This window comes from Prionailurus viverrinus, chromosome B4 (assembly GCF_022837055.1).
Source record: "Prionailurus viverrinus isolate Anna chromosome B4, UM_Priviv_1.0, whole genome shotgun sequence".
In the NCBI taxonomy this organism is placed as follows: Eukaryota; Metazoa; Chordata; class Mammalia; order Carnivora; family Felidae; genus Prionailurus; species Prionailurus viverrinus.
In genome coordinates, this window is record NC_062567.1 from 124,516,459 (window position 1) to 124,544,170 (window position 27,712).

The 27,712-nt window shown below is 47.2% G+C and overlaps 1 protein-coding gene across 6 annotated transcripts in view; it reads left to right on the forward strand.

Moving 5' to 3' along the window:
- ABTB3 (ankyrin repeat and BTB domain containing 3) overlaps window positions 1–27,712 on the forward strand; it is a 316,171-nt gene that overhangs the window by 243,260 nt on the left and 45,199 nt on the right. For all 6 annotated transcript variants that reach the window (XM_047868093.1, XM_047868094.1, XM_047868097.1 and 3 more), the window contains 3 exons: window positions 21,745–21,910; window positions 24,296–24,385; window positions 26,339–26,440. In XM_047868093.1, coding sequence (XP_047724049.1) covers window positions 21,745–21,910; window positions 24,296–24,385; window positions 26,339–26,440 — 358 coding nt within the window. The remainder of the gene's footprint in view (window positions 1–21,744; window positions 21,911–24,295; window positions 24,386–26,338; window positions 26,441–27,712) is intronic.

Here is a 27,712-nt window from a genome sequence, read left to right on the forward strand (position 1 = left end):
AACAGTTTAGAAGTACACAGAGTAAATCCTGTTTATTTCCCTGTATTTGTAAGAGGCAATTTTTCTGCTCCAGAGTGGGGCTGTGTTAAAATAATGATAATAAGGGATGTTCTCAAATCCTGTCTTAGCTGATCAACAGCATCTACCAACAGGATTTAGGGGTTATTAGAACGATGAGCTCACTCCAGGAAACAGTTACTTTTTGCAAGTATTTCTTAAATTCAAAACAGATTTTGAGCTGTCCCAGAATGGATAAGTTTAGGGAGCGGTAAGGTGCAAAAGGTATCAGGATGGGATTCAGGAGACCAGGGTCGTTATGTTCTTTCCTTCCCTCTTTTGTTACATTTACTGAGAACTTACTAGGTGCCAAACGACACTCTCGATGCTCTCATCTGGGTCTGCTGCTGTGTAACAGGTGACTTCGCCCATCTCACAGGACAAGTTTGCTTTGTGGGGTGGGGAACCCCAGAAGGGAGCCGAGTATGAATTTAATGAATTGAACCCTGCTTGACCTCTACTTTAAAAAAAAAATTTTTTTTTTAATTTTGAGAGACTGAGCACGAGTTGGGGATGTGCAGAGGCGGAGGGAGACCCAGAACCTGAAGCAGGCTCCAGGGTCTGAGCTGTCAGCACAGAGCCTGATGCAGGGCTCGAACTCCATGAACCTCGAGATCACGACCTGAGCCAAAGTCAGATGCTTAACCAACTGAGCCACCCAGGCGCCCCTGATCTGCTGCTTTTAACCCTTCTCAGGTCTCCCGGACACCTTTTGAGGTTAACAGGCTTTTCCCATTTGTCCAGTTTGGGTCAAACTGCGTTCTAAGGTGAAGGTTGCACCCCAACAGTACCTGTCCTAAAATTCTGGTGCCTCCCACATAGCCTCTAATGACAGCTGGAGGTTCAGGTTTGTTTATCAACATGTATGGGGCTGCTGGTGGTCCGTGACGCCCTGTGGGGGGCATAGGGAGGCCACGTCAGGGCCATAGCATCTGGTGATCACCGAGTCACCTAGGAGACAGGCATTGTGCTGCTGGAGCTGTTGGCCCTCTTTCCCATGAACATCTGTGGCCCTTTAAGAAGAGTATCGCCCCGTGAGGGGACTTCCGGCCCTTGTGTCAGAGGGAGAGACGCTCTCCATCATTCTCCACCCATCTGTATGGAACCAGGCCTTGTTCTGGGCTCGGGGGGGCGGACAAGGACCCCAGGACTTAGGCACCACTGGGGAAATGCAGGCAATAAACAACAGTGACAAATGGGCAAGATGATCTCACATAGTCTGAGTGCTGCAAAGACAGGGAAGCAGTGTGGGGTAGATAGGGATTGAGGAGGGAGGGGCGGATGGTCAGTATTCAGAGAGCACCTTGGGCTCCCAAGGGGAAAGACAGTGCCACACTCCTGATTTAAAGGTACACTTGGTATCTTAGGCAGAAGACCGGGAAAAAAACTGGGGGGAAAGGGTTCCATCCGGAGCCACATCCATGCCAGCCATTTCCCTCGGTCATTTCCATATCCACCTCTGAATCCAGACCTGGAGGCCTCCCCATTCCCTCCCTCAGAAGGTCACCTGTGGAAGTGGAGCACCTGGGCCCTGGCATGGCTCTGTGGGCCCCGGAAGGCTCCCAGCCTCTCACCGAGTCAAGAGCTGTTCTCTCTTCTTCCTTGGAGTGCCCTTGTCCTTGATTGGCTCTGGAAAATTCCTGCAGCTCCCCACGGCCTCTCCAGAGGGGCTGGCATTGGAAGGACAGCCACAGAATGCCAGTCCCTTCCTCACTTCCAGCGGACATTAAATCTATGCTTCAGGCTCCATGGTGACCTGGTGGAGCCACTGCTGTCCCCACACTGGTGTCAGTGCATTAGCGCCTCCTGGAAGACCAGAAACTGCCCTCTCCCTGATCCCAGGAGAGTCATGGTGAGGCTAGCTGTTCTCCCCTAACAGTGTCAGGGACAGGCCATGAAGCCTGCTCCAAGAGCTGAGCTAGCAAGGCTGTCCTGCTCTCAGCAGGCACAGACCGAACACCTTCTGTGTGGCTGACATCCCATGTGTGTCCCCCATGGCCAGGCGGGGGAGAGGCATGTCCCCAAGTAATTACAGAAAATTTTGGTAACTATTATAGGGCAGTAAAGATCTGGCTCCAGGAGAGCTGGAAACATATGAGGTAGCTTCGATCTTAATGCTGATGAATGAACAGATTGATCAGGTGGAGAAAGTGAAGAGAGGAGAGGAAGGGAAGTCAGTCTACACGGAGGGGACCACACAGGGGTCCTCAGGGTGGGAGCTCGGGTTGGAGGAAACCTAAGGAATTCACACCATTCAAGCACCACCCCCCTGAGCACCTCCTGCGGGCCAGGCTCCGGACCAGGCACCGAAAATAGGGCTGAGCTCATCTGACTATATATGCAGGACGTAGGAGCCGTCACAGACTTTTAAGCAGGGAGATGACATCAGATTTGTAGTTTAGAAGGAAGGGCTGGTGGCTGTGTGGATAATGGGCTGAGGCGCGCAGGGGTGGGACCAGAGTCCAGAAGCTGTTTCGGGAACCCAGGTGAGAGTCGCAGGCAGTCGGACTGAGAGGTGGGGAGGGCTGGAGACCCAGTGAAGGTGGGAGCAGCAGGACTTGGTGATGTATGTGGGGTGAGGGAGTGAGGGATATCAGGCATGGCTCTGGCAGCCGTGGGCTGGGGTGTTTGGTGCTTCCTGGGGACAGAGATCCAGTTTGGGAAGATGAACAAGTCCCCAGGACGGACAGTGGTGATGGTGTCATGACAATAGGAAGGTACTTCATGCCACCGAATGCGCACACTTTAAAATGTTTAAAACGGTAAATCAGTGTTGTATATATTTGACCACAATTTCTTTCAATGGCTGTCGTGTGTTACCAAATGAAAGAGACGATGCAGGATAGTGTCTAAGGTGTCACCCTTGTGTGAAGTATGCATGTGTATTTGCTATCCATGTTGGGCTGTCGCTGGAAGGGTAGATACGAAGCCAGTAACCAGGGTCATATCCACACCCGCAGAGGAGAACTGGAAAATGAGTGTATGGGACTCCTGTGGCTGCTGTAACAAAATACCACAGACAGGTCGTCTTAAAACAACAGACACATTGGTCTGGAGGCCAGAAGTCCAAAATCAAGGGCCATGTTCCTTCCAGATTGTCTGGAGGAGGATCCTTCCTTTCTTCTTCCAGCTTCTAGAAAAGCCAGCTATTTCTTGGCTTGTGGCAACACAACCCCAGTCTCTGCCTCCTCCTCACATGGCCTTCTCTCTGTCCAGATTTTCATCTTATAGGGACACCAGTCATGTTGGATTGGGACCCACCCCCGTGACCACATCTTGATTTGCTTACATCTAGAAAGACCCTATTTCCAAGTAAAGTCACATTCACATGTAAAGGGGTGGAGGGTTAGGACATCAACATATTGAAAGGGGACATAATTCAACCCATCACACTGGGGGACAGAGACGGCAGGGAAACCCATGTGACTGTTGCATTCTGTAGTATGTGGTAACCTATTCCCCTCACCAAATTTTTTACATTAAAGATTCACCCTGAGGTTTCTGTCTTGGGAGGGTGTGTAGCTTAAGGATGCTTTTAACAAATAGAGGACAAGGACAATATGAGCTAAGTAATAATGGATTCAGTTTTGAAAATGTCAAAGACAAGTTGCCATGCCAGCTGGTTGTCTGCAGAAATGAAGAGAGTCCATGTAGGGCTTCTCCACCAGAGCAAGGTTGCCAGTGAGTCAGGTGCTCCCCGAGCATCTAACAGAGAGGAAGCAGAGCTCAGTGGTTAGGAGTGTAGGCCTTGCAGCCTGACTACCTGGGTTCGAGTCCTGGCTTGACCATTTACTCTCCATATGACCTTAGGCAAGTTGCTTACCTCTCTGGGCCTCAGTTTCTATCTCTGCAAAATGGGGACAACCATATGCCCACCTCATGAAGTTGTAGGAAGGATCCAGTAAAATAATGTATTTATTAGCACCATGTAGCATGTAAACCACATAGTATACTTGCGTCATAGTAAATGCACATCGGATATTAGCGATTATCTTTATTTCTCCACTCTGGACCCAGAAGGTTACCTCCTGGTTACCAAAAACAATAGCCTCAGCTTCCTCTGGTAGAGAGCGGAAATAAGTGTCTCAATGACATGTGGTGGTATACCATCTGGGATATGGTTTGTAGCTCAGGCTGAGGCCTCTACCCTCCTCTCTCGGCTGGTGAGCCAGCCCCCCGAGGGTGCAGGAAGAGATTCAGCCCGGCCAACTGGCCAGGGGGCCACTCTCCCATCCCAGTGACAAGTAGGAGATTTTAAAGGCCATCAATGGTTAGACAACCACACTTCTTCAAAGCAATCGAGCGCCCATCACCAGCTGCATTTGTGACCTGAGGTAGGGTCAGTAGTGAGAAGAGACAGCAGAAGGAAAGGAGAATGTGTGTGGACAAAGGCAGATATGGCTCCCCATTGGCAGGGCCTTGCCCCAAGTGAGCAGAAGTTAGGGAAGAGGTTAGGGGGCATAGAATATTCTAGAAGAAAGGGTCTTGCAGCATGGACTTTATCTCAGACAGCTGGCTTACTTGGCTAGGGCAGATATCAGATACCTGAGGGGTGCCTGGGTGACTCAGTCAGTTAAGCATCTGACTTCGGCTCAGGTCATGATCTCACAGTTCATGGGTTCAAGCCCCGCATCGGGCTCTGTGCTGACAGCTCGGAGCCTGGAGCCTGCTTCGGATTCTGTGTCTCCCTCTCTCTCTGCCCCTTCCCCACTCACACTCTGTCTCTCTGTCTCTCAAATACAAATAAACATTTTAAAAAAAGAAAAAGAAGAAGAAATCAGATACCTGAATTCTGGGGCCTACCACAGAGCTTGACACTTAGTTGGGGCCCAGTAGAATGAATGAATGAATGAACAAATGAATGATGCAGAAGGTTGTTACTGTGCTGCTACTGTACTAAATGACTAAGACTTTTCCTGGCCTGACACAGATGAGAACAGGCTTCGACATGGGAGACGTGGGTAAGCAAGTGTGGAGCTCAAAGAGAGGTCGCACTAAGAGGCCTTTGGGGGCAACGCTGGCAGATGGGTGGCCACTGATGTCACAGGTGCAGGTGAGAGCGTCCCAAGGAAGGGACTGAAGAAGAGGCCTCACCGTGACACGAGGGGAGAGAGGCCCTAGGCCAGAGAAGAGGCAGCGGTCACCAAGGGAACCGAGACGGAGAGGGCCCGCCGGAACCCCAGGTTGCTGTGCCAGCACAGAAGATGCAGATGAAAGGACGCCACCGGGCATGCCGGTGAGGGGAGCACAGCACCCTTTGCTTTCTGCAGCCTGGCGTGGGCGGAAACCATATTGCAGGCGACAGACAGTTTGCCAACACTTGGAATTTGTTCTGAGCTTTCCAAGTGTTAAAAGCAAAACAGAAACACAGTTGATGCTTCACGGCAACACAGAGAACTACATCTTAAATGGCATTTGGGGCTCGCTTCCAAATTGGAGCTTCCGATCCCAGCTGGCAGTTGTGAGGGTGTGTACTTTGCCATATGGGATTTGGCTTCCTGGGAACAGGGACCTTTTTTTGTTTTGTTTTGTTTGGCCTCCTCTTGAGTCTGTTAAATTTCTGTCCAGGGTGCTTTATTTACTTAGCTGCTAGCAAATCTCTCAAATTCTAGTTTAAAATAATACTTACAGAGGAATATTCTCTTCCCTTAGCAATTAGGCAACCGTACTCATTCAAAGGCATGTACTTAGTACAAAGTACTTTGTTCAAAACCATGACAACAAAGGTGCTTTGGGTAAGAGCAAAGGAGCAGGTCCCAATCACTCAGCAAGTTTCTAGGCATCACGATGTTCTGTTGTCTGTGCATTTTTCCAGAGTGAACTTCCTTTTCATCAGCGCATTAAATTTCTCTATAAAACATTAAGAATCACCAGACTTGATGATCTCCAAAGGCCTGTCTAGCCCTGAAGATTAGTCAGTCTTGTGGCCTAACATTAGGCGTGCACATGGGAATGACACTTTTACCTGTGGGGGAAACTGAGGCATGCAGAAGGTGAAAGAAACGGGTAGAGGTTCAGCTCACGGTCTCTCCTGTATGTTAGCAGATGATAGAGGAACTAACAATCAAGAACCTGCCTGGGCCAGACACTGTCCTGGGTGCTTCTCGTGCTCTGCTCCATTCAGCTCTATGAAAGGGCTCGATTTTCCTTTGCACATCTGAGAACACTGGGACTCCAGGAGGTTCATAAACCTACCCACTATCACATGTAGAATGTGTCCTGTCTTGGATTTGAACCAAGTCTGTCTACAGACTCCAAAGCCCCATTCTCTGCTGAAGGGGGTAGCTCCAGTCAAAGAATCAACATCAGGAGGTGTGAAAGTAACTTTGAATGAGGCCCACCTCGTACAGTCTCCAGCCTTAGAATCTCTTAGAAATTCAGATGCCGGGCCCCTGGGTGGCTCAGTCAGTTAAGCATCCGACTTCGGCCCAGGTCGTGATCTCAAGGTTTGTGAGTTCGAGTGCCGCATTGGGCTCTGTGCTGACAGCTCAGAGCCTGGAGCCTGCTTCGGATTCTGTGTCTCCCTCTGTGTCTCTGCCTCCCCCCCACTCATGCTCCGTCTGTCTCTCTCTTTCTCGCTCAAAAATAAACTAACATTAAAAAAAAGAAGAAGAAGAAATTCAGGTGCATGGCAGCCTCTTGTGCAAATCTAACATAGCTGTTGACCAGTGCCAAAGATGCCTGTGAAGGCTTAACGTGGAAGTATGCTACCACATGGCCAAGAAACCTATGAAGAGGGCTGAGCCTTACTTATAATCCTGAAGTGCATTCAAAACCACACCTAGGCATGCCTTTCACACCCATCAGGTCAGCAAAAAAGTGACAGTCTGATGATACCAGATTTGAGCAAAGATCTAGAACAGTCAGAACTCCAATACATCACTGAAGGGGACTCTGAGTCCACTTTCAAGGAAACTTGGAAACACATAATTCTACTCTTAGGTTTATACCCTAGAGAAACTCCTCCACATGGAAATCAGGTGTTCATTTTGTGTTTATAATTGCAAAATGAAGAAAAGGGAAAAGAAACAAGCTGTCTACAAGAGAAGGAGTAAATGTTCATTCAATGGCATACCGAGTAGCAAGGAAAGTAAATGAACCAGATCTACATGTTATTACACAGTCAAATCCCAGAAATGTAATATTGTGTTAAAAAAAAAAAAAAGCAAATCAAGACAGGATTTGTGTAGTGTGCTAACATTTACATAAAGTTTACCAACATGCAAAACAGTCTATATATTATCAGGAATTTAATAAAAGCAGTAAAACATCTAAAGCATGCATGAGGATGATAAATTCAACCTGATGAGATAGGGTAATCTCAGGAAGTAGATGAAATGATGGAATCAGGAGGGGGGTCTAAGGGACTTTGTAATTATAATGCTTTATATATTTATAAATATAATGGTAAGCATATAGGTGGTCATTGTATTGCTTTTTCTTTTATGTGTGCCTAAATTAATTTATTAACAATAAAAGTTACCTAGCCAGTGTTTGCAACAGCATATTTAGAAGGCCAGTTATGGGATATTAATAAGCATTATTTAAAAAAAGTGTTAAGCGGTTCAAATTTGGGGAACACTGGCAAAGTAAAATTAAATAGGCTTTAAAAAAAAAAAAACTTTCTCCATGCTTTTAACATGCTATGTTTCTTGTAAATCCCAAAGAGAAGGTTATCCTGTTTAAATATTTTACCATAGAACAAGGGTTGGCAAACCAGAGCTGTCTGCCACCTATTTTTACAAATAAAATTGCCTGGACAAACAGCCATACCCATTTGCTTATTATATAGCCTGTGGCTGCTTTCACACTTTGCTTTCACACAGTGGCAGAGTTGAGTACTTATGACAGAGACCGTATGGCCCACAAAGCCTAAAATATTTCCTAGTCAGCCTTTTACAGAAATCATTTCTGCACCCATCATAGAGCATCCTATGGGGCTATTGTCACTGGGAATGTTGGAATTGTAACACTCAAACTTTGCTCTCATACCACGGGAACAGGTGTGTGTGTGTTTGTGAAAACTGTTAAATAGAAGACCGTTAGTTCTTTCTAGATTCCTTGGGGGATGGGGTGTGTGCTTGTCTCTTTGAATCTCCAGCACCTAACATAATAGGTAGCGGGTACTTAACACTTGCTGTGTGCTTTCCTGAACTGATTTTAATTTAAAAACCGGTTGCGGAATGGATTCATTAGCATACAGATTCATTAGGTGTAACAGACATGCAAAATACCTGTAGTTTGGATAAGAGAGGAGTTTAAAATTCTCCCTCGTACAAGAATCCAGGCATAAGCAGTCGGGGCTGTTATGGCGTCTCCACCTCAGGGACCCAGGCACCTTCCCTCTTGTTGCTCCACCATTCCTTAGGTGCTACCTTCCTCTGCGTGGTGCCATATGGCTGGTTCCACCCACCGGGACTTCCTCTCTGCCTCTTGGGCAGAGGAAAAGTAGAAGGATAGAGCAGACCCCAGAGACTGTACACATCACTTCCCCTTACTTCCTGTTGGTCAGCACTTAGTCATTTGGCCACATCTGATCGTCAGGGAGCTGGGGAGTTATCATCTTTCTCTGGGCAGCTAAAAATTCAGGTCCTATAACAATACATGAAGGAGATAAAGAACTCTCTGAGGGACTATAACCAGTCTCTGCCAAAAAGGGGTACGTTAAGGCCTTGCCAAAATTAGGGGTGACTCTTTTCTCTAAAGGATAGGCTTTATTTTCGACTCTTTTAAAATAAGCCATGATGCCAAAGCAAGAGACGTGTAATGATGCTTCGTCATTTTCTACTCAAAATCACATGACAGCACATTCAGAAATGAGCACACTAGGTTCATTCTCCTGGGTGTTTGTAGCCCTTGCATTTGAGAGACATCTCTTTTCACATATTTGAATGGACCCAGAATTTGTTTTGCAGGGAGGCAAACACAGTGGGTTTTGCCACTAACTGGCCATCTACTTCTAAAGAGGAGAAAGGTTCCAGGCCCCTTGGGATCTCTCCCAAGGCAGAAAAGATTAGCTGGGAGGAGCACATGGACTCACACTTTCTTTACCTTATCCGAGTCAGGTTAATGAGCCGGCCCTTCTCTGTACTTTGGTATAGCAGCATTAAACAGCAGGTAGACACCATTTTTGGACAAAGATTTCTCCTAGGAACTTTGCACTGTTACATGTTCCATTCGCTGCAATAATATATACTTTTTTTTCCTTAGAAAGGTGCACAGAGAACTTGGTGTGACTTACTTCAGCACAGAACAGTCTCAATTTGTTCATCTTTTTGCTACCCAAAAGAAAAGGAAAAACTCATCCACTAGGGGACTTGAAGCCTATGAAATGGAATGTGGCTTCTTTGGGAAAGTGTGTTGAGGAGGGGGGCCAGGGGCTGGTATCCAAGTCAGGCCTGTCGTCCTCTGAATTGTCATTTCACGATTCATTTCTGAAGCCACCATTTTATTGTCACGCTTACAGAATCCTGTAATGGGAACCGCTTGATATAGAAGAGACAATGCAAAAAAAAAAAAAAAAAAAAAAAGTTATTACCCTATCCCAGGATTTCTCAACCTCAACCCGTCTCAACTGTGGACATTTGGGGCTGGATTATTCTTTGTTTGGGGAAGGGGGATGCTGTCCTATGCAATAGCATCAGTCTCCTGTACCTACGAAACAACAGGAGCACCTCATTATTCGTGACAACCCAGACTGTCTCCAGACATCGTCAAATGTCCCCTGGGTGACAAAAGCGCCCCTGATTGAGAATTGCCGCCCTACACAAGCCTACAGGTATCCATAGAGAGACTTGCTAAATGACCCTAGCCGAAGACATGCATTCTGCTCCTAAATGCATCTGTAACTGCTTCAGATTAGTTAACCCTTTTCAGGCTTCCAGTTTCCTGATCTTAGGAAGGTTAGGAGTTGGCCCCAGTGCTCTCTTTCAGCACCGACATTCTGGGATGCTGCAAGCCAAAAGCTGTTAGGTGGGACTTGTATCTGGAATAGGATTTGAAGGAAAGCAGGATACGGGGAGAGGATCTGAAGCGAGGGGCACACTGTGCATGCAGCCCAGAAAGCAGTCGGGAGGCTTGTGTGCCGAGTGGGCGGCAGGCCGTATTGGCTGGAAGGGTAAGAAAGAAGAAATGGGGGCGCCTGGGTGGCTCAGTCGGCTGAGCATCCGACTTTGGCTCAGGTCATGATCTCATGGTTCATAAGATCAAGGCCCACACGGGGCTCGCTGCTATCAACGCAGGCCCCAGTTCAGATCCTCTGTCCCTTTCTCCCTGCCCCTCCCGCGCTGGCCCTCTCTCAAAACTAAAAAAAATAAATAAAAAATAAAAGAAGAAATGGTTGGGTGATGGGGACCTCTTGGGAGGGGCGGTTACAAGAGGGCCTCGAGTTTGAGGCCTGTGAGTGGGAATTTATGTTTCTTTGGCTTCCTGCACAGCACCTGGCATCTAGCAGTGACCCAGGCAGCGTCAGCATAGAATCTATGTGTTTGTAGAAGACCTTTACTAGAACCGACAGGCAGTGGGCTGGGGCGAAAAGAGCTGGGTTCCAGCAACAGCCTTCCCGGTTCAAATCTCAGTCCTACCACCTGGTGGCTCTGTGACCTCGGTGAGTTTCTTAGCCTCTCTGTGCTGTAGTTTCTTCTTCTGAAAGCTGAAGATAAATTGTGTAGGGTTAAAGTAAGGATTAGGTAAGATCATATATATGAATGAGTATCTGTGTGTGTGTATACATACATATTTTACATGTATATACAGACACCCACTCATTCACAGGTGTGTGTAGGATATATATATATGTGTGTGTGTGTGTGTGTGTGTGTGTGTGTGTGTGTGTGTGTGTGTAAAATTAAAATAGTTCCTGACACACAATAAATGATATGTGTTTGCCATTATTATTATTATTAGGGAACCAAAAAAATACTTTTTACGTTTACTTATTGTCAGGGACAACATGAACAAGGTGGGGTCAGAGAGAGAGAGAGGAGAGAATCCCAAGCAGCCCCGCACTGTAGGTGCAGAGTCCGCTGCGGGGGGCTCAGTCCTACAAACTGTGAGGTCGTGACCTGAGCCAAAATCAAGAGTCAGACACTTAACCGACTGAGCCACCCAGGCACCCCAGGGAACCAATAAAATATTCTGAGTGTGGAAGCACTTAGTGCCTTGCACACTGCCTGACAAGTAATAGGTGATCAGAATGAATTAATGAAGAATTCTTAAATCTTAAATTCTTAATATCTGTAACTGACCGCATTCATCCTTAGCTAGGCCCGGGTCCAAACTCTGAGGCCGAGGCCAGGCAAGGCACACACATGAGTGGACCCAGCATGATGAAGGACCACAGAGAGGACTGGGCACGTGGGTGCCCCACATGAAAGTTTTCAGGCTGTTTCCAAACCCTGTGCCGGCCAGCAGCATGGGATTTAGGACTGCCCTGGCCTAGAGTTTGCCCCTCTGCACCCACACCCTGCACCTCTCCCTGCTTCCTGAAACTCTCTTCCGGTCAGACCTCCTGTGCCTTGCAGCAGGAACAGAACGTGGCTGTCTTTGTGGCTCTTTGAGAACCACAGGGCTGCTTTTCCATAACAGTGTAAACCATCCAATTCTTGGCTTTGTGCCCCCATCCCCCACCTCCCCCAGGCTGACCTCCTCCAGGTAGGAGGTCAATAAACTGGGAAACTAGGGCCAGGCACCTGTGGCCCTGGTACACCCTCAGGATCCCCCCAGGCAGACTGGCCAGTGCAGCCACTGGCACACTGAGAGCACATTGTCTTGCTTTTATCCTGGGGGCCACCAGACCCTTATAAATGAAACCCAAGAACCTTATTCTCCTACATACTCTATAGCAGTAAACCCCTGCCTTGGACCTACAGACTCTCGTAATCTTATCTAGAGACACAGAAATTAGGAAATGGGAGAAAGCAGCCCAATCTGGCCTTTTAAATTCTAGGAAAGGTATTTTTCCATTCTGATGTATTCGGAGAGTAGCCATAAGGGGCAGTTACTTTCTTAGCTCCTGTATTAGACAAATGATAAGAGTATCTCAAAGTACAGTGATGTAACTATAATAGATGTTTATTTCTCCATCGTGTAATAGATCAGCCAGTGCAAGCTCATGGGGCACCTCTGCTCCACAAGATCCCCCTGAAGACCCAAATTCCTTCCATCTTGTTGCTCTGCAATTCCTTTAGAGTAGGCATCAGCAAACTATGGCCCGTAAGTCAGCCTGGCTTTTTTCTTTTTTTTTTTTTTTTTTCATATCCTTCCATCAGCTGTGTATAAGAGTACCCTTTGGCACATCCCACTGCCAATTAGGCTCTGCTTTTTTTTTTTTAATTTTTTTTTTCAACGTTTATTTATTTTTGGGACACAGAGAGACAGAGCATGAACGGGGGAGGGGCAGAGAGAGAGGGAGACACAGAATCGGAAACAGGCTCCAGGCTCTGAGCCATCAGCCCAGAGCCCGACGCGGGGCTCGAACTCACAGACCACGAAATCGTGACCTGGCTGAAGTCGGACGCTTAACCGACTGCGCCACCCAGGCGCCCCAGCCTGGCTTTTTTCTTAACAAAAGTTTATGGGAACAAAGTCACACCTATTTGTTTGCCTGTTGCCTCTGGCTGTCCTCGAGCCCCAACAGCAGACTGAGTAGTCCCAACAGAGACCATCTATCCTAAAGCCTAAAATAGCGGCTACCTCATTCATTAAGAAAAACTTGGCCAACTTGGGGCACCTGGGTGGCTCAGCTGGTTAAGCAAGCGTCCAACTCCTGTTTCAGCTCAGGTCATGATATCACAGTTTCATGAGTTCAAGCCCCACGTTGGGCTCTGTACTGGCAGCACGGAGCCTGCTTGGAATTCTGTGTCTCCCTCTCTCTCTCTGCCCCTCCCCCACTCACACTGTCTGTCCCTCTCAAAATAAATAAATAAACTTGAAAAAGAAAAACTTTGCCAGCCCTGCCTTAGTGCATTGGGCTCACCTGCACAGTCAGAGCTAGGACATGGGCAAGTCTGTTTATCAGCTGGGGAGGGGAAAATGGAACTTAGTCAAATGGCTGTCACTGACCACAAGGGGAAATATAATTTCTAACCGGACAGCCATGTGCCATGCCAAAACTCAGTGAGGGCAGAAGATGCTGTGTTACTATAAGGAAGGGGTGGAGAATGGATGCTGGAAGATGGTGGTCATTGTGACACATTCCTTTCCCAGACGATCCCCTTGGCCATGAATAAGTGTTTGCATGAAATAAGAGCAAAGACAGAGAAGCTAAAATGTTGGGATGAAGCCAGGGAGGAAAGCTGTTGCCTAGTAAGGGATAATACATGAGCACCAGAAAACATGGGATAAACTCAGAGAATGTCCATGCTTGGAGGCACCCAAGAGCTTGACCAGCCTAACACCCCCATTTTCTGTATAAGGAAACTGAGGCTGTTGAAGGAAATGGGATTCATCCAAGATCACACAGCTGATGGGTGGTGCAGCCACGACCTAAAGTCACATTCATCTGAGCCTTTATCTTGGCTCAGTTTCTGCCTTACCAGTTACTTTCAGAACTGTTCTGTTGGGTCCTACATGCCCCTCTTTCCTGGCAAAGCCTTGACATGGCCTCAGAATCTTCCTTAACACCATTCCCCAACCAACCACAACACCATACTCCAACCAGCCGCACTAGTGAATCAGGGTTGGAGCCTGAGATTAACCCTGTTTTCCATGCCTAGTTTATATGTTGCTTCATAGCCAACATGTTACCCTAGTTCCCATAGAGGTACTAGGGGCGCTGAGTGCCTGTAATGTGCGTGCTGCGTTTCAGATGGCTGAAATATGTGCACATCTTCTAGAAATCCATAGTCTGTACCAGCGTTACACATCCCACACCCTCTAGCCACGTGTCTGTATTTGAACAGGGCCTCCAGAATAGCCAAAATAGATTCGTATGCATTGTCTCACCTATTCCTCACAAAACCTGAACACGGGTACTGGTTCTCCCCATCTTATAGATGGGGAAATGGAGGCCCAGAGAGAGATGGGGGAACTTGCCCAAGGTTACACAGCCAAGAAATAGGCTATATTGGCATATACATCAACATCACTAGTTGTCTCCACCACCCTTCAGTGAGTTCCTGAAGATCCAGATAATGAAATCAGCACCTGTTGTCTCCTTCTCGACATCATAAATCTCTCTAGCATCCCCCCCGAGGAACAGGAAAGGCTAGGGACTCGATTCTCGGTTACTACTTTGAGTTAGGGTTCTGTTCTCATTTTTCTCCCAAGACACGTCCATTTTCAATTACGTGGTCACCAGTGGAGCCAACAACTTGTTCAGTATCCTTCTGTCCATGTAGCCTGAGAAGGCAGGGCTTGATCTGGCTCACTTGCTGCGGGACCCCAGCACCTAACCCTGTACCTGCCTGTTGCTGGTGTTCAGTGAACGGTATGTGGGAATGAATGAATCGTGGCATGTCCCCTAGCCTCTGAGTCTCTCGGGGCAGAAATCTCATCCAGGTGGGCTCTCTGGACCCCCCCAGTGTGCGTGGCACACAGTAAGCATTCGTTAATGTCAGATTCCTTGGAATTCGGCTGACAGAGTGTGGGAGATCACACACAAACCCAAGTCTGACATTGAGATGAGACAGGTCTGGGCTGAAATGGAGGTGGAAGGAGCCAAGTGACTTTAGGACAGGATGCTTAACTCCTCTTGGTCTCTGCTTCCTCGTCTGTAAAATGGGGGTACGGATGCTTGCTTTTGGGGCTCCTGTGAGGGTTTAAGCAGGATGCGAGCGGGGGTCAGGAGTCGGACCAAAGGGGTCAAAAGCCGGTTTCACCACCTATGTGCTATGTGATCTTGGGCAAGTGACATAACCTCCATGCCTCAGGTTTTTCATCTATAAAATAAAGAGAACAGTGCCCAGTCCATTGGGTTATCTTGAGGATGAGGTGAGCTATCACATGGGAAATGGTTAGCATAGGGAAAGCTACCTGTCAATGCCATTATTAGAATTAACTAAAATATGCTAGGAAAACTGTAAATCTTCACTATTTCTCTGACTACTGTTAATATCTTTACTCTGTTCCAAGGCAACTTATGTGATCTCAAGCCCTTGGGAACCGTACTATACGCCGAATCACAGGTCCTGGGGTCCGAGGGGCAGAGGGGGGCTGCACCTTCCCAGGGTGATCCCCACAGCGGCCAGATACCTCCGCCTGTGCCCCACCATGGTGGGCACTGGTATCTTCCATGGGAGCAGAGCAAAGTGACTCCACCCCTCACATGGCCTCCCAAGCTGACCTCTGGCCACAGCCTCTGAGAAAGGCCTGGGAAGTTGCTCTGTCCCGGGTTGCCAGCCTACTGGTAAGACCCAGATGAACAAGAACAAAAACCCTGAAGGGGAAGTGAGAAGCCGTGGGAGCCATGGCAGAACTGTCTCAGGCTCTGTAAGCCGGGTCGCAGTGAGGGCCACGCTCAGAGGCACTGGGCCCCACAGCAGCTGGAAAGGGCCTTGGGGGCAAGAAAAGGACAGGAGAAGTGTGGCGTTGGAGGATGGGGAGGTGGGGGACTTCCAGATGGCCTGATTAAACCCCTGGAAAGAGGACCTACAATTACAAAATGGTGCATTCTCCGTATCAGGCAGTTTTTATCACGACTGTGCTGGGTGGTTCAAAAGTACGACCTCTGGATCCTTGTCACAGCTGCTGGGGACAGAAGTGCTGCTGTCAACCCTGCTTTGCAGATGGGAAAACAGGCCCAGAGAGGTTAAGCCACCTGCCCCAGGTTTCAAATATGAAGCACAAAGGGATATGAACTCTGGTCTTAAGCGCTGGGTTCCGTCTGCCCCATGGGAGACAGGCTTTGGGGTCAAGCACTCAGCCCTGTGCCTCAGTTTCCTTATCAGTAGAAAGGGAATAATGATAAGACCTTCAAGGAGAGGTCAGTTGAAGTGGGAGGAATTGAGTACCTAGTATGCTGCCTGGCACACAGTGAGCTATGCAATAAAGGGTGGCTTCTTTATTACTGATGAGGGAAGGTCATGGTTGCGGGGACTGTTTGGGCCTTTGAGGTTCAGATCCCAGAGTCACGCATGGATGCCCTGTGATTGCCAGCACATTGCTAAAAACTGGGCTGTACAGAGTGGTTATTGGGACAGACTCTGGAGCCAGACTGCCTGGCTTTAAATCCTGACCCCTATTAGCTATGTGACAATAAGCAAGTTAATTAACCTCTCTCTGCCCCATTTTTCCTTGTCTATAAAATAGGTAAATAACAATAATGCCTTCTTCACAGGGTTATTGTGAGCATCGAACATGTTCATATTTGTAAAAAAAAAAAAAAAAAGCTTATAATATGCCTGGTACACGGTAAGAACTAATAAATATTTATTAAATCAGTAAAATGTGTATAAATGTTAGTGTCCCCATTTTACAGGTGAGAAAATGGAATGAGTTTAAGTTACCTGTGCAGGGTTAGGTGCACAGCAGAAGCAGTTAGTGAGGGTAGAGCCAGGTGACAAACCCAGGCAGTCACACTTCGGAGCCCACACCCTTGGGGACAGGCTTCCCAGAGTTAGCCCATAGTCAGCGCTCAGGGAGCCTGGGAACCGCCGGCACTTTCTAGCACCCATGGGATCAGGATTGGTCCAGGGCGTGGGAAAGAAAAGAGGGGCTGGGAGCCTGGCCGGGCAGGCCCACAGCACCTTGAGTGGCTCTGTCCTGCCATTTCCTGCTTGTTGAATTATTCCAGAAACTGGACTTTGATCAGGCATGACCCCCGTTCCCCCTTCCGTCCCTTACAGCTTGCTGGCAAAACCATGCTGGGGCATGGCGGTCTCTCTGGGGGCCAGGGTTTCCCCACTGGGAGAAGGACTGCCTTTATTCTGGTGAAAATGGTTAGATGTGGTGTCTGTTTGAGACCTTAAGAAACACTGTTATTACAGTGTTCTTCAGTCTCCGAGTCTCTGTATTTGCTTCTTCCAAATTCAGTGTGTTCTCTCCAGTATGCACCTTGCTTGGTGATTTACAATAATGATTGTAATAGGAGATCTGTAACATTTAACGAGAGCCGTGTGCTAAACTCTGTTTCCTTCTAAGCACTGTACGTGGTTTATCTCATTTCATCCACACCCAAAATCCTGTGAGGAAGGTATTATTACTAAACTCATTTTACCGATGAGAAGACAAAAACAGAGAGGTTAAGTGACTTGCCCCAAGATCACACAGCTGCTAAATAGAACTGAGAATCAGAGTTCATGCTCACAACTACTATGTGTGCTAGCTTTAAAAATTCATACGTGAGTAAAATGTGTCTGAGGCCTCACCAGCTCCCATTCGTCACTGGGAGTGCATCAAGAGACCAGCAGAATGCACCAACATCCCGCCTCAATGCCGACTCCTTCCTAGGGGAGAAAACCCGATTACTTGCCGTGTGTGTGTGCTCAGGCCTGCAGGCTTCCTGGAAAACATCTTTCTGAAGGCACATTCTTGAAGTGGTGGAAACTACTGAGCCAATCTCTTGGGGCCAGGGCCCTTGAGAAATCAGAGAAATTGACTACCTCGGTAGCTGACCTCTTATTTAAATTGATCAGATTTTTTCATGGCATCGTTGAAAGCCACTGGAAGGGAAACCACAAAGCTGATCACCTTCTGGTGAAGCCCCAGGGTGACCGGCTTAGTAGATTTCTGCATAAATAAGTCCCACACTTAGGCAGGCACAGGGGGACCTATTGGTCTTTGGTGGTAGATCCTTCCGAGGCTTTCCAGAGACAGTAAATTGAGCTCTGAGTCGTGTTTACAGGAATGCTGCAGGAATTTAAATTTGGCAGAGTTTAATTCTCTAACAAACTAGTTGAACAGAAACCTTTATAGAAGATGTTTCTTACCTGCTTTAGCCAGTAAAATTCAGTAACCAGAATCGTTACTTACTTTGTATGACTGAGGAATTCTTGAAAAACAGGTGTTTCCTGGGGCCTGCTCTCACGAATAAAGGGCAGGCCGTGCATGGCTTACCTATCAGTTAATACCACATGCTTTAAGCACATAACACAGGCATAAGATAGATGTGGTCCTGCCCCCAGGAGGCTGACAGCCTCATGGAGAAAAGAAATAAGAAGATAGATAGATAGATAGATAGATAGATAGATAGATAGAATGAATAGAGTAGTCACAGACTGTAAAAGGTGCTAACAAAAGGAAGGATGAAATTGTTATAGAAGGCCTCCTTTGGACGTGACATTCAAGCTCCTATTTGAGGGGTGAGAAGGGGCCAGGAGGGGGAAGGGCAAGAATAAAGTCCTCGAGTCAGGAGAGAGATTGGCCAGTGGAGAGTGGCCCCTGCCAAAGGAAGGGTGGGAGAGCAGGGCAGGCCCCACCCCTGCAGAGTCCTGTGGGCCATCCTGGGGGAGCTGGATTCTATTCTCAGTACATGGGAAGGCATTGGAAGGTCTTATTTAAGCAGAGGCACAACACAGTTTTATTTACAGTTTAAGCTCACTCTTGCCTTGTGTAAGAGACTGGTTTGGACGGCAAAAAGAATAGAAGTGACAGACCAGTGAGGAGGCCACTGCACTACTAGATGAGAGAGGCTGGGGTTTGGAACCAGTGTGTGTGGGCAGTGGAGCTGGAGGGCAGTGGACAGATTTGGGATTTGGGTGGCAAAATCAACGGCTGATGGAATGGACATGAGCGTGGGAGAAGGTTCTGGCCTGAGCACCTGGGTGGACAGTGGTGCCATTCATGGAGACAGGATGACTGGGGGACAGGTTGGGAGGGCAGGGGGTGGACGTGTTAAGAACAAGTTGCATTTTGGAATACTAAATGTGAGGGCCCTGGGAGACATCCAGGAGATGCGCTCAAGAAGGCAGTTGTATAGGGGCACCTGGGTGGGGGGGGGGGCTCGGTTGGATAAAACGTCTGACTTCAGCTCAGGTCGTCATGATCTTGCAGTTCATGGGTTTGAGCCCCACGCTGGGCTCTGCGCTGACAGCTCAGAGCCTGGAGCCTGCTTTGGATTCTGTGTCTCCCTCCCTCTCTGCCCCTCCCTCACTTGTGTTCTTGCTCTGTCTCTCTGTCTCTCAAAAATAAACACTTGAAAAAAAAACAGAAGGCACCTCTATATGTGGGCACACCAGCACAATGGAAAAGTGCCAGGTCCCACCGAGCAAGGTCAGACTGGGGTGTCAGATCGCTGGTCAACCTTGGGCAGGTTCCTCACCTCTAGAATCGGGCCCCTATGTCATGGGCTTGTCGTGATGAACCTTGGGCAGGTTTCTCACCTCTAGAATGGGGCCCCTATGTCATGGGCTTGTGGTGAGGATTGTATGACTTAATACATGGAAAGAACTTAGATTTCAAAAGCAAGAATTCAGTAAACATTAGCTTCCTATAATAACAATTATCATCATCTTTGCTACAGTAATTTTCTTGCCATTTGTCTCTTTCTAATTAAAATCAAGGACCTCTGTAGCTGGTAAACACTTGTCCTGATGTTCTTGGAATTATTGGCTTATGAGTCTGGACGCTTGGGGAACACGGGGCGGGGTCTGTGTCTTCCACCTCCTAGCCCCCTGCCATGGTGCCCCCACACAGTAGGTTCTCAGTTACATTTAGCCAGTCACATGGAATTCAGCTTGACTCCAGAGAAAAAACAAAATGCTTGTTTGAGAGAATCAGTCAAGCATGGAGGATAGCAGAAGGGACTTCGATGCAGACAGGAGAGAGGAGATTGCAAATTCACTGACAATGATAATTCATAGCATCTTTGCTCTTAAGAAGGAGGCTCTTGAGTTCACAAACCAACGTCTTCCTGAACTAGATAATGGTCTTTTCGAAGAAAAGTTTTCCTTACAATTAGTCAAATCTGATACCTCCCCAAGATCTGCACATGCACCTGACCCACTCAAGGCTCCAGACATGTCAACACAACACATGCAAACACCCACCTTTCCCCCTCCAGAAGCCTCTGCTGTATGCCCCAGCACCTTGCCCTCACCCGCTTTGCTCTGTCTTGTCCCTTTGGCCTGAAGCTTCTTTCTTAACCACTTTTTTAGGGAACTCAAATGAAACCTGCCACCCCACTTGGGGTTTCTCCTCTAACTCTGGAGATGCTGGGATCCATGGTCTCTCCTCAGACTCTTTTCATTTTTTTTTAATATATGAAATTTATTGTCAAATTGGTTTCCATACAACACCCAGTGCTCATCCCAAAAGATGCCCTCTTCAATACCCATCGCCTACCCTCCCCTCCCTCCCACCCCCCATCAACCCTCAGTTTGTTCTCAGTTTTTAAGTCCTCAGACTCTTTTCAAATCATGACAGATGGCTCTGCCCTTTCCCAAGTCAAAAAAAAAAAAAAAACCAAAAAACATTTACTTTCAATTTCAAATAAGCAGTGTTTTAGTGTAAATTTGTTCCACACCGCATTTGCTATGGCACACTTCGATTTACTAAATCTAGTCACCCTCGCTGTAAGAGTCCCAAGTCCAAAGCCCCATGTACCATGCCTTATGGCATAGCTCCATTCTGTGCCCTAGGGGATTGCATCTTGGATGCTGAGGCCCAGGGTCCTTCAGTCCTCTCCCACCACCTGGGGAGCCCTCAAGCATGCCCAGAAAGTCCTCCGACAGTGTTGGGTGGTCTTGGCTCCCCTGCCTGCCATGAAAAGGTCTTAACCCCGGAGTCCAGGGTCCTGGGCAACTGTGCTTGTACAAATAGGCTGTTGGAGACCTAGCCTGACACCCAGCTGCTCACGCGGGCATGCAGATTAGACCCCACATCAACACCAAGCTTCCAGTCTTTTACTCTGGTTTCTATCTTCACTGTATCAGCTCCCCCTGGTGGCCAGAAGCAAATTCTTATGGTCTCCTGTCCAAGCCCTTGTATCTCCTACAGCTGGGTTTATATTTCAGGGTAGACTTCTGCCCAAGGTTCCTCTGCCAGAAGAGACGAATGATATATCAGAAACTCAATGAAGAGTCAAGCACATACCTATCCGCCCCACTTCCTGAGGCTCCCTTTGTGGTTCGGCCCTCAAATGCTCTCCCCCAGCTCCTAGCCTTACTGATGAACGGGAGCCTCCGTGCCATAAACTTTCTGGAACAATAGCCCCTCTCATTTCCTCCAACGATAAAAAAGAAGGTAGTTCCCTCACAAACATAACCTTTCCTTGTGCCACAAAGTGGCTTAGGGAGAAGCAGAACCAGGAATTCTGAACATCTGGCTCCTTTCCTCAGTTTCTACTCTCTGAATTAGCAAGGGGAGGGGATGAAAGGAGGTTCTGGGACAGTGTTTACTCCAGCTTGTTGGCTTTGTAGCCCTGGGCAACTCCTTTATCTATGTCTGTTTCCCCAGGGTTTAAAGAGGGGTAGTGATAGTACTTGCCTTTTGAGGTTGTGTGGGGATTGAACAAACTGATTCGTGTGAAGAGTTTAGCAGAGGGCCTAGCCCACAGTAAACATTCAGTAAATATTAGCTATGGCCATGCTTAGCTCAGTATGCTGTGGAAGCAAAGAGGAAGACAGATCAGCAGCAGTTATAAAGGACAAAGGATCGAGACATCCAGATTTTAATTGGAGCCTAGGAACAGGCAGTTGACATGAAAAACAAAGGCAAAGGATCCTTCGTGCTTTCTAACTCTCACTGGTCCTCAAGGACCAGTTCCTGGGGAAGCCACTGCACCTCACTGATCGTCTCTCCCTTCCTTAGGGCCGACGACTGCTTTTGTGCTTCTCGGAAGCTGGACGCTGTGGCCATCGAAGCCAAGTTTAAACAGGACCTGGGTTTCCGGATGCTGAACTGTGGGCGGACGGACCTGGTGAAGCAGGCGGTGTCTCTCCTAGGGCCGGATGGGATCAACACCATGAGCGAACAGGTACAGGGCCCGAGTCTCTGAACAGGCAACCCCTCCAACCTCCGCCAGGTACGCTGCCCCACGACTTTGCCAACAGCAGGCACTGGACACACACTCCCCCTGCTGGTGACTTAGGGTGATTTTTATTTATTTATTGAGTTAGTTTCGGTTTTTAAAATATAAAAATATCCTTGTTCATCTTTATAGAAATTGCACATGATCATTGCAGCTGAAATGGAAAATTGAGAAAAATAGGCCTATTCCAGAAAGGAAATAATGCCATCACCCAGATAGCCATCATTTATATTTAGTATGTGTCCCTCAAGTCCTTTTTTCAGCGTGGTTAAAATTAGTTCTCTGCCTGCCTGCCTGTTACTGCATCACAGAACAACTCCAGGAGTATTTTTACAAAACTTTCAGGGTATGTTTGAGATACACAAAAGTCATTCTGGGGAACCCTGGGAGGCACCTCAGAGATATAGGCAGCTATCCCCCAAGTCCCTGAAACTGAGGTACAGGGAGAAGCTCGTGCGTCTACCAGTCAGGGAGACACCATGTGGATGAAGGTGTCACAGACAGAGAAACAAACAGCAGTTTTCAATGTGAGCCCCAGATGGAAAGTCACAAGGGACAGATGGAGCTGTTTCTCATATGGGCAGCTCATGCAGTGAGTTCCAGGGAAGGAATAGCAGCTAAGAATTTTCTTGAGCAACAAGGATCCCTAACACACACACACACACACACACACACACACACACACACGCATTTGTATTTTTTTAAAACAGAGATTTATAATATCTTGCCTTTTTCGACAATTTATATTATAGGTACTTTGCAATATCATTAAATAGTATTTTTTAAATCACTTTTAATGGCAACATAAAATGGTCCTATTATTTGTTCAGTTAACCATACCTCAGTTGTTGGATATTTAGGTTGCTTCTCATTACTTATATCAATAATGCTGAGTTAAACATATTTACACAAGTCTTTGTTCAAAATCCCTGATTATTTCATTAGGGAATTTTTTTTTCATTAGGGAAATTTTTTTTTAATCGAAGTATAGTTGACACAGTAGTTTCAGGTGTGCAACATAGTGACTCTGCAATCCTGTACGTTACACTGTGTTCATCGTTAGGGAAGTTCTTAAAAGTGGACATAGTGGCTCATAGACATCAACCTTTCTGAAATGACTTTCACAGAGACTTTGTTTCCTTGTACACACCCTCCAACAACATATGTGTTTCCCCATCAATCTTTAAAAAAATTTTTTTTAACTGTTTATTCATTTTTGAGAGGCAGAGTGCGAGTAGGGGAGAGGCAGACACACACACACACACAATCCAAAGCAGACTCCAGGCTCTGAGCTGTCAGCACAGAGCCTGACACGGGGCTCAAACCCATGAACCATGAGATCATGACCTGAACCGAAGTCAGATGCCTAACCGACTGAGCCACCCAGGTGCCCCTCCCTATTAATATTTTCCTTACCTTTTGCCAGTTTTTCACTGGAGCTTTTATTGTCTTCTTTATTTAGAAGAGCTCTTTACATATTAGGCATATAACCCTTTCTTATACTATGACAAATATGTCTCAATTTATTGCCTACCTTTCGATTTTGTTTATGTTTTCGGTTTTAGGTCCTCAACACCGTAATGCTTTTCCTTCATGATTTCTTCCATTACTTTTACACCTAGAAACAGATCCAGTTAGATGGTGCGAGATAAGCTCTAACTTGCACGTTTTCCCAAGTAGCCACCTTCTCAACACTGTTTATTGAAAAATCCATCCCTCCCTTCTAATGGTTGTGGAACTTCAAAATAAGAGGAGTCACTGGCAAACATGGAATTCCTAAAAACCATTCCTCATTCACTTGCCTTTTGCTTGTAAATGATAAACCAGACATCAGTGATGGGGGCATGCTCGGAGGCATCCAATTTCCCTTGACACTGGCCAGCAGCTGTGTAGAGCAAAGATAATACTTACATTGTGAAAGAGAAAAATGTCAAGGAAACAGTGTTTATGAGTTAGATAACTTAGGACTGATACCACAGAATCCAGAAAGTTCCCAAGACCTGTAAGTTGAAATCAGCCACGTGTTTTAGCAAACCCCCTTAGGTCTCTTGCACCTTAGGACAGACAATGAAAATACTCCAACTTAAGCAAAGATAATTGCAAAAACGGCAATCCCCCACCTTTTTTTTTTTTTTTTTTGCCTTCATTTTGGTTTTCAAAATAGGGAGGATTGTGACTTTATGAGTCATAAGGGCAGCACGTTTATTTTTTTAATGCTGGATTTTGAGTACAAACATAGCCACCTACACACAAGATTTTCCATTTGCTATCGTCCAGTGACACAGCTACCTTGTAAACCTTCTCCATTCTCTGGTTTTTAACCCACCACAGGGCATGACCCCCCTGATGTATGCCTGCGTCCGTGGGGACGAGGCAATGGTTCAGATGCTGCTGGATGCCGGAGCTGACCTGAATGTCGAGGTGAGGGTGCAGAGGGCTACAGGGCCCCTGGGCCTGGCAGTCCCCCAGGGAAAACGAGCAAAGAGAGGGGGGGATTTTTCTCCTGAGAGGCACCACTGGGGGCGGTCAGTCCAGCAAATAGGTCAAATCAGCCAGTAGATTTCCTCCATCTGGAGGCCCCAGCCCAACCAAATCCCAGGGAGCTGCCCACCTGCATATTTCATTTAAAAACAACCAATGAAGCTACAAGAAGCACCAGCGTTCCCTTATCTCAGCTGAACTGAGTCTGATTCTTATTACTGATCCATTCCTTCTGGGATCAGGGCAGGGAGCTCTCTCCTGAGCCATCAGGACATAAGACAGAGCTGCTTCCCATACCCTGACCTAAGGTGTAGCTCCCTCAGATCCTACCCCCTCCCAACCAAATCCTGATTGGTTCGCCTATTGGCTGAGTTGAAGCCACAGGTCCTAAAGCTAATGGCAAAGCTTCTGTGAGGCAGTGTGGTGTATTTATCGTGGGAAGCGCACCCCCGCAGGCTTTAGAGTTTGACACTTAAGCTCAAATTTCGAAACTGCTGAGTCTTAGTAACTTGCTTTTGTGCTGGGGCAGGTGGCTTAACCTTTTTGAGCCTCAGCATCCCCATCCACAACAGGGGGAGAATAATCACACCCATCTCAGAGAGTTGCTGGAAGAAGTAAATACAAAGAGGACCTAGCATAAGTTTGGGGTTCAGTCAATACTAGTTCGCGCACACACACCACGAGGCTTGTGATAGGTGAAATCACGCTTTTCGACCACGTCCTATCCTGTCTGTCTGGCAGCCAGCAACTGGCAGCCCCAGAGGCTAGGAAGGTTGGCATGCTGCAGTCCTAACTCAGCAACCCTATAAAACTTTTTTAGTTCAAAATTAGATGTTCTTGTAGTCTTAGTACTGTGCTTTTTTTAATTAGTGAGTTTTATATTCATCTGAGGAAAACAGGCAATAGACCTAGTTTTGCATCCAGACCATTTTGGATATTATAAGTTTCAGGTACTGGGGATTTTCTTGCCTGTTATGAATCCCCCAATACCATGCAGACCCCTGCAAGGGCTCCTCATCTTTGGGTCCTGGTGGGCTTCTCTGATCCTCTCTAGCCCATTCCATGACTCCTAGCCAGCTCAAGGCCTACCCTGACAGGTGACGAGTGAATTCAGCTGCTCTGAATGAGTCAGACATCACAGCTGTTTGGTCCTAGGGGTGTTTGGGAGAAAAACCATGTGTGGGTGCCAGTCCTGAAGGACCCCAACCTTCAGCTTCCCTGTTGCCTCTCTTTTGGCCTAGAGTGTTTTGAGGCCCCCCATATTGAAGGACCAGTATCAGATTGCTCACTCGTGGTGTGTCCAGGGAAGGTTTTGTGCCCAGGTTTCCAGTAGCATGAGGGTCCTTGTCAACTGAGAAGCCAAAAGAACAGTGAAATGAGAACAGGGTAGGGTGAGCTGTGACCAGATGGGAATGTGACTCCATCAGATGGGTAGTGGTCTTCCCTGGCTTGAAAACTCAAAGCAGACCTTGCCTTGCCTTGCCTGGGGTTTGCTGCTGCTGAGAATTTCCCCTAAAGGTGCGAATGTAATGATATGGCATCTCATGCTGTCTGACACCCTATGGCTCTCAGAACCACCACCCTTCCTTAAGCAGAAAGAGGGGACAGGCTGGGGAGTTGGCTTGTGGTAGCTGCCATTACAGCTTCTCCAAGGCACCTCAGAGGAAGTCAGAAATCATCGGTTTAATTCCTTTCAGACAAGAAGCAAAGAAGACCTTATGATGCACAGAGAACATAAAGTCACTACCCCACTGTTACCGACATTTCCCAAAGCACTTCTAGAATGTCCTTCTGTACATCTCTAGCCCACATGCCCAGCCACAGATAGGTCAGATTTGCTAGTCAAAATATTGTGAAGGTCACATTTTGAAAATAACTTCAATTTGTTTATAGGTTGTCAGTACTCCTCATAAATATCCATCCGTCCACCCTGAGACCCGCCATTGGACGGCTCTGACTTTTGCTGTGTTGCATGGACATATTCCTGTAGTTCAGGTATATTAATGTATTTCCCTATCCACATCTGACCTTTAATTTTACCCTCTTCCATCATGCAAATCTGTTACCTCTCCCAGCATGCATATTCCCTAAGAGATTCATATTGGTTAATTGCAACTAAATATAGCACATTCATATCATATAAGTGAAAATATCATATGTAATGATCTATATGGCCTGGCCTTAACCAATATGAAACGATCACATACCCACATGCAGCCTCACACAGAAGAGTGGCAAACTTATGAAGTTGTTCCTGGTTGCTCGGGGGTGGGGCCTGAGCTGCAATTTTGTGGATTTGTTCATTTTGCTTGTCGCAATGTGAATCGTGAGACTTGGATGGTGTGAGACCTTAGAACCTCCCCTGAGGTGTGACCCTGGTGTTTGTGTAGAATCTAGTGGTTTCTAACTAGTGGAAAGAAGCATCCCCAAGTTGCCAAGGGAATGATTCTAAATGACACTTGCTTGGATTCTACTTATTGAGAATCTGATCCAAGAGGTCTAGAGTAAGGCCTTTGGATGTGTCTTCTGAAACAGCTACCCAAGGCTCCCCAAGTACGGAGAGATGTCCTCATCCGAGGGCCGTTGGGCATTTAAGTATGTATTGGTTATACTTTTTCTGGCTCTTGTACAGTTGGTATTCAACAAATAGCCATCGAATATATTCTAGATCTTAAACTTGCTCTTCACTTCATCAGGAAAAAAGAACTCAGCATCCAGGTCCATTATCACACCTGGCCTCATGGTGCTGAGCTGTGGGTACATCAGGAATACTTGCTGTTATGTGCTCCAAGCGTCTTAGAAGTTTACAGAGCAGGAAATAAGTGTTCCAGGGACCATGAGGCAATGTTGGAAATCCACAGGAATCTTTTGTTGTTTCCTCAGTCATGGGACTCCTTAGGACAGACCCAAAGTCATGTTTCAGGAGGTTGAGAGTATGACGTGTTATGCTGAGAGCTGAAACTTCTGCCCACTTCACTCTTGGTAGAGGAATATAAGAAAGAAGGGATCGGGAGGTGGCCTAGTGGACACAAATGCCACCCTTAAAGTGCAGTGGCATCCCCAAGCCTTTAAATCAGAAATAGGAGCAGCGGGCAGCCAGGCAAACCCAAAAAGAAGTCAGGCCACCTCTTCACTGCAGGTACACAGGTCCCAGAATGCCAGGAGTCAGCCCTCTCCTGGCTGTGCCCTGAGGGAGCCCTGGATACGTAGCAAAGAAGGTAGATTGCCCCCCCCCTCCATTTTCCACTGGTGGTCCTGAGAGCACAT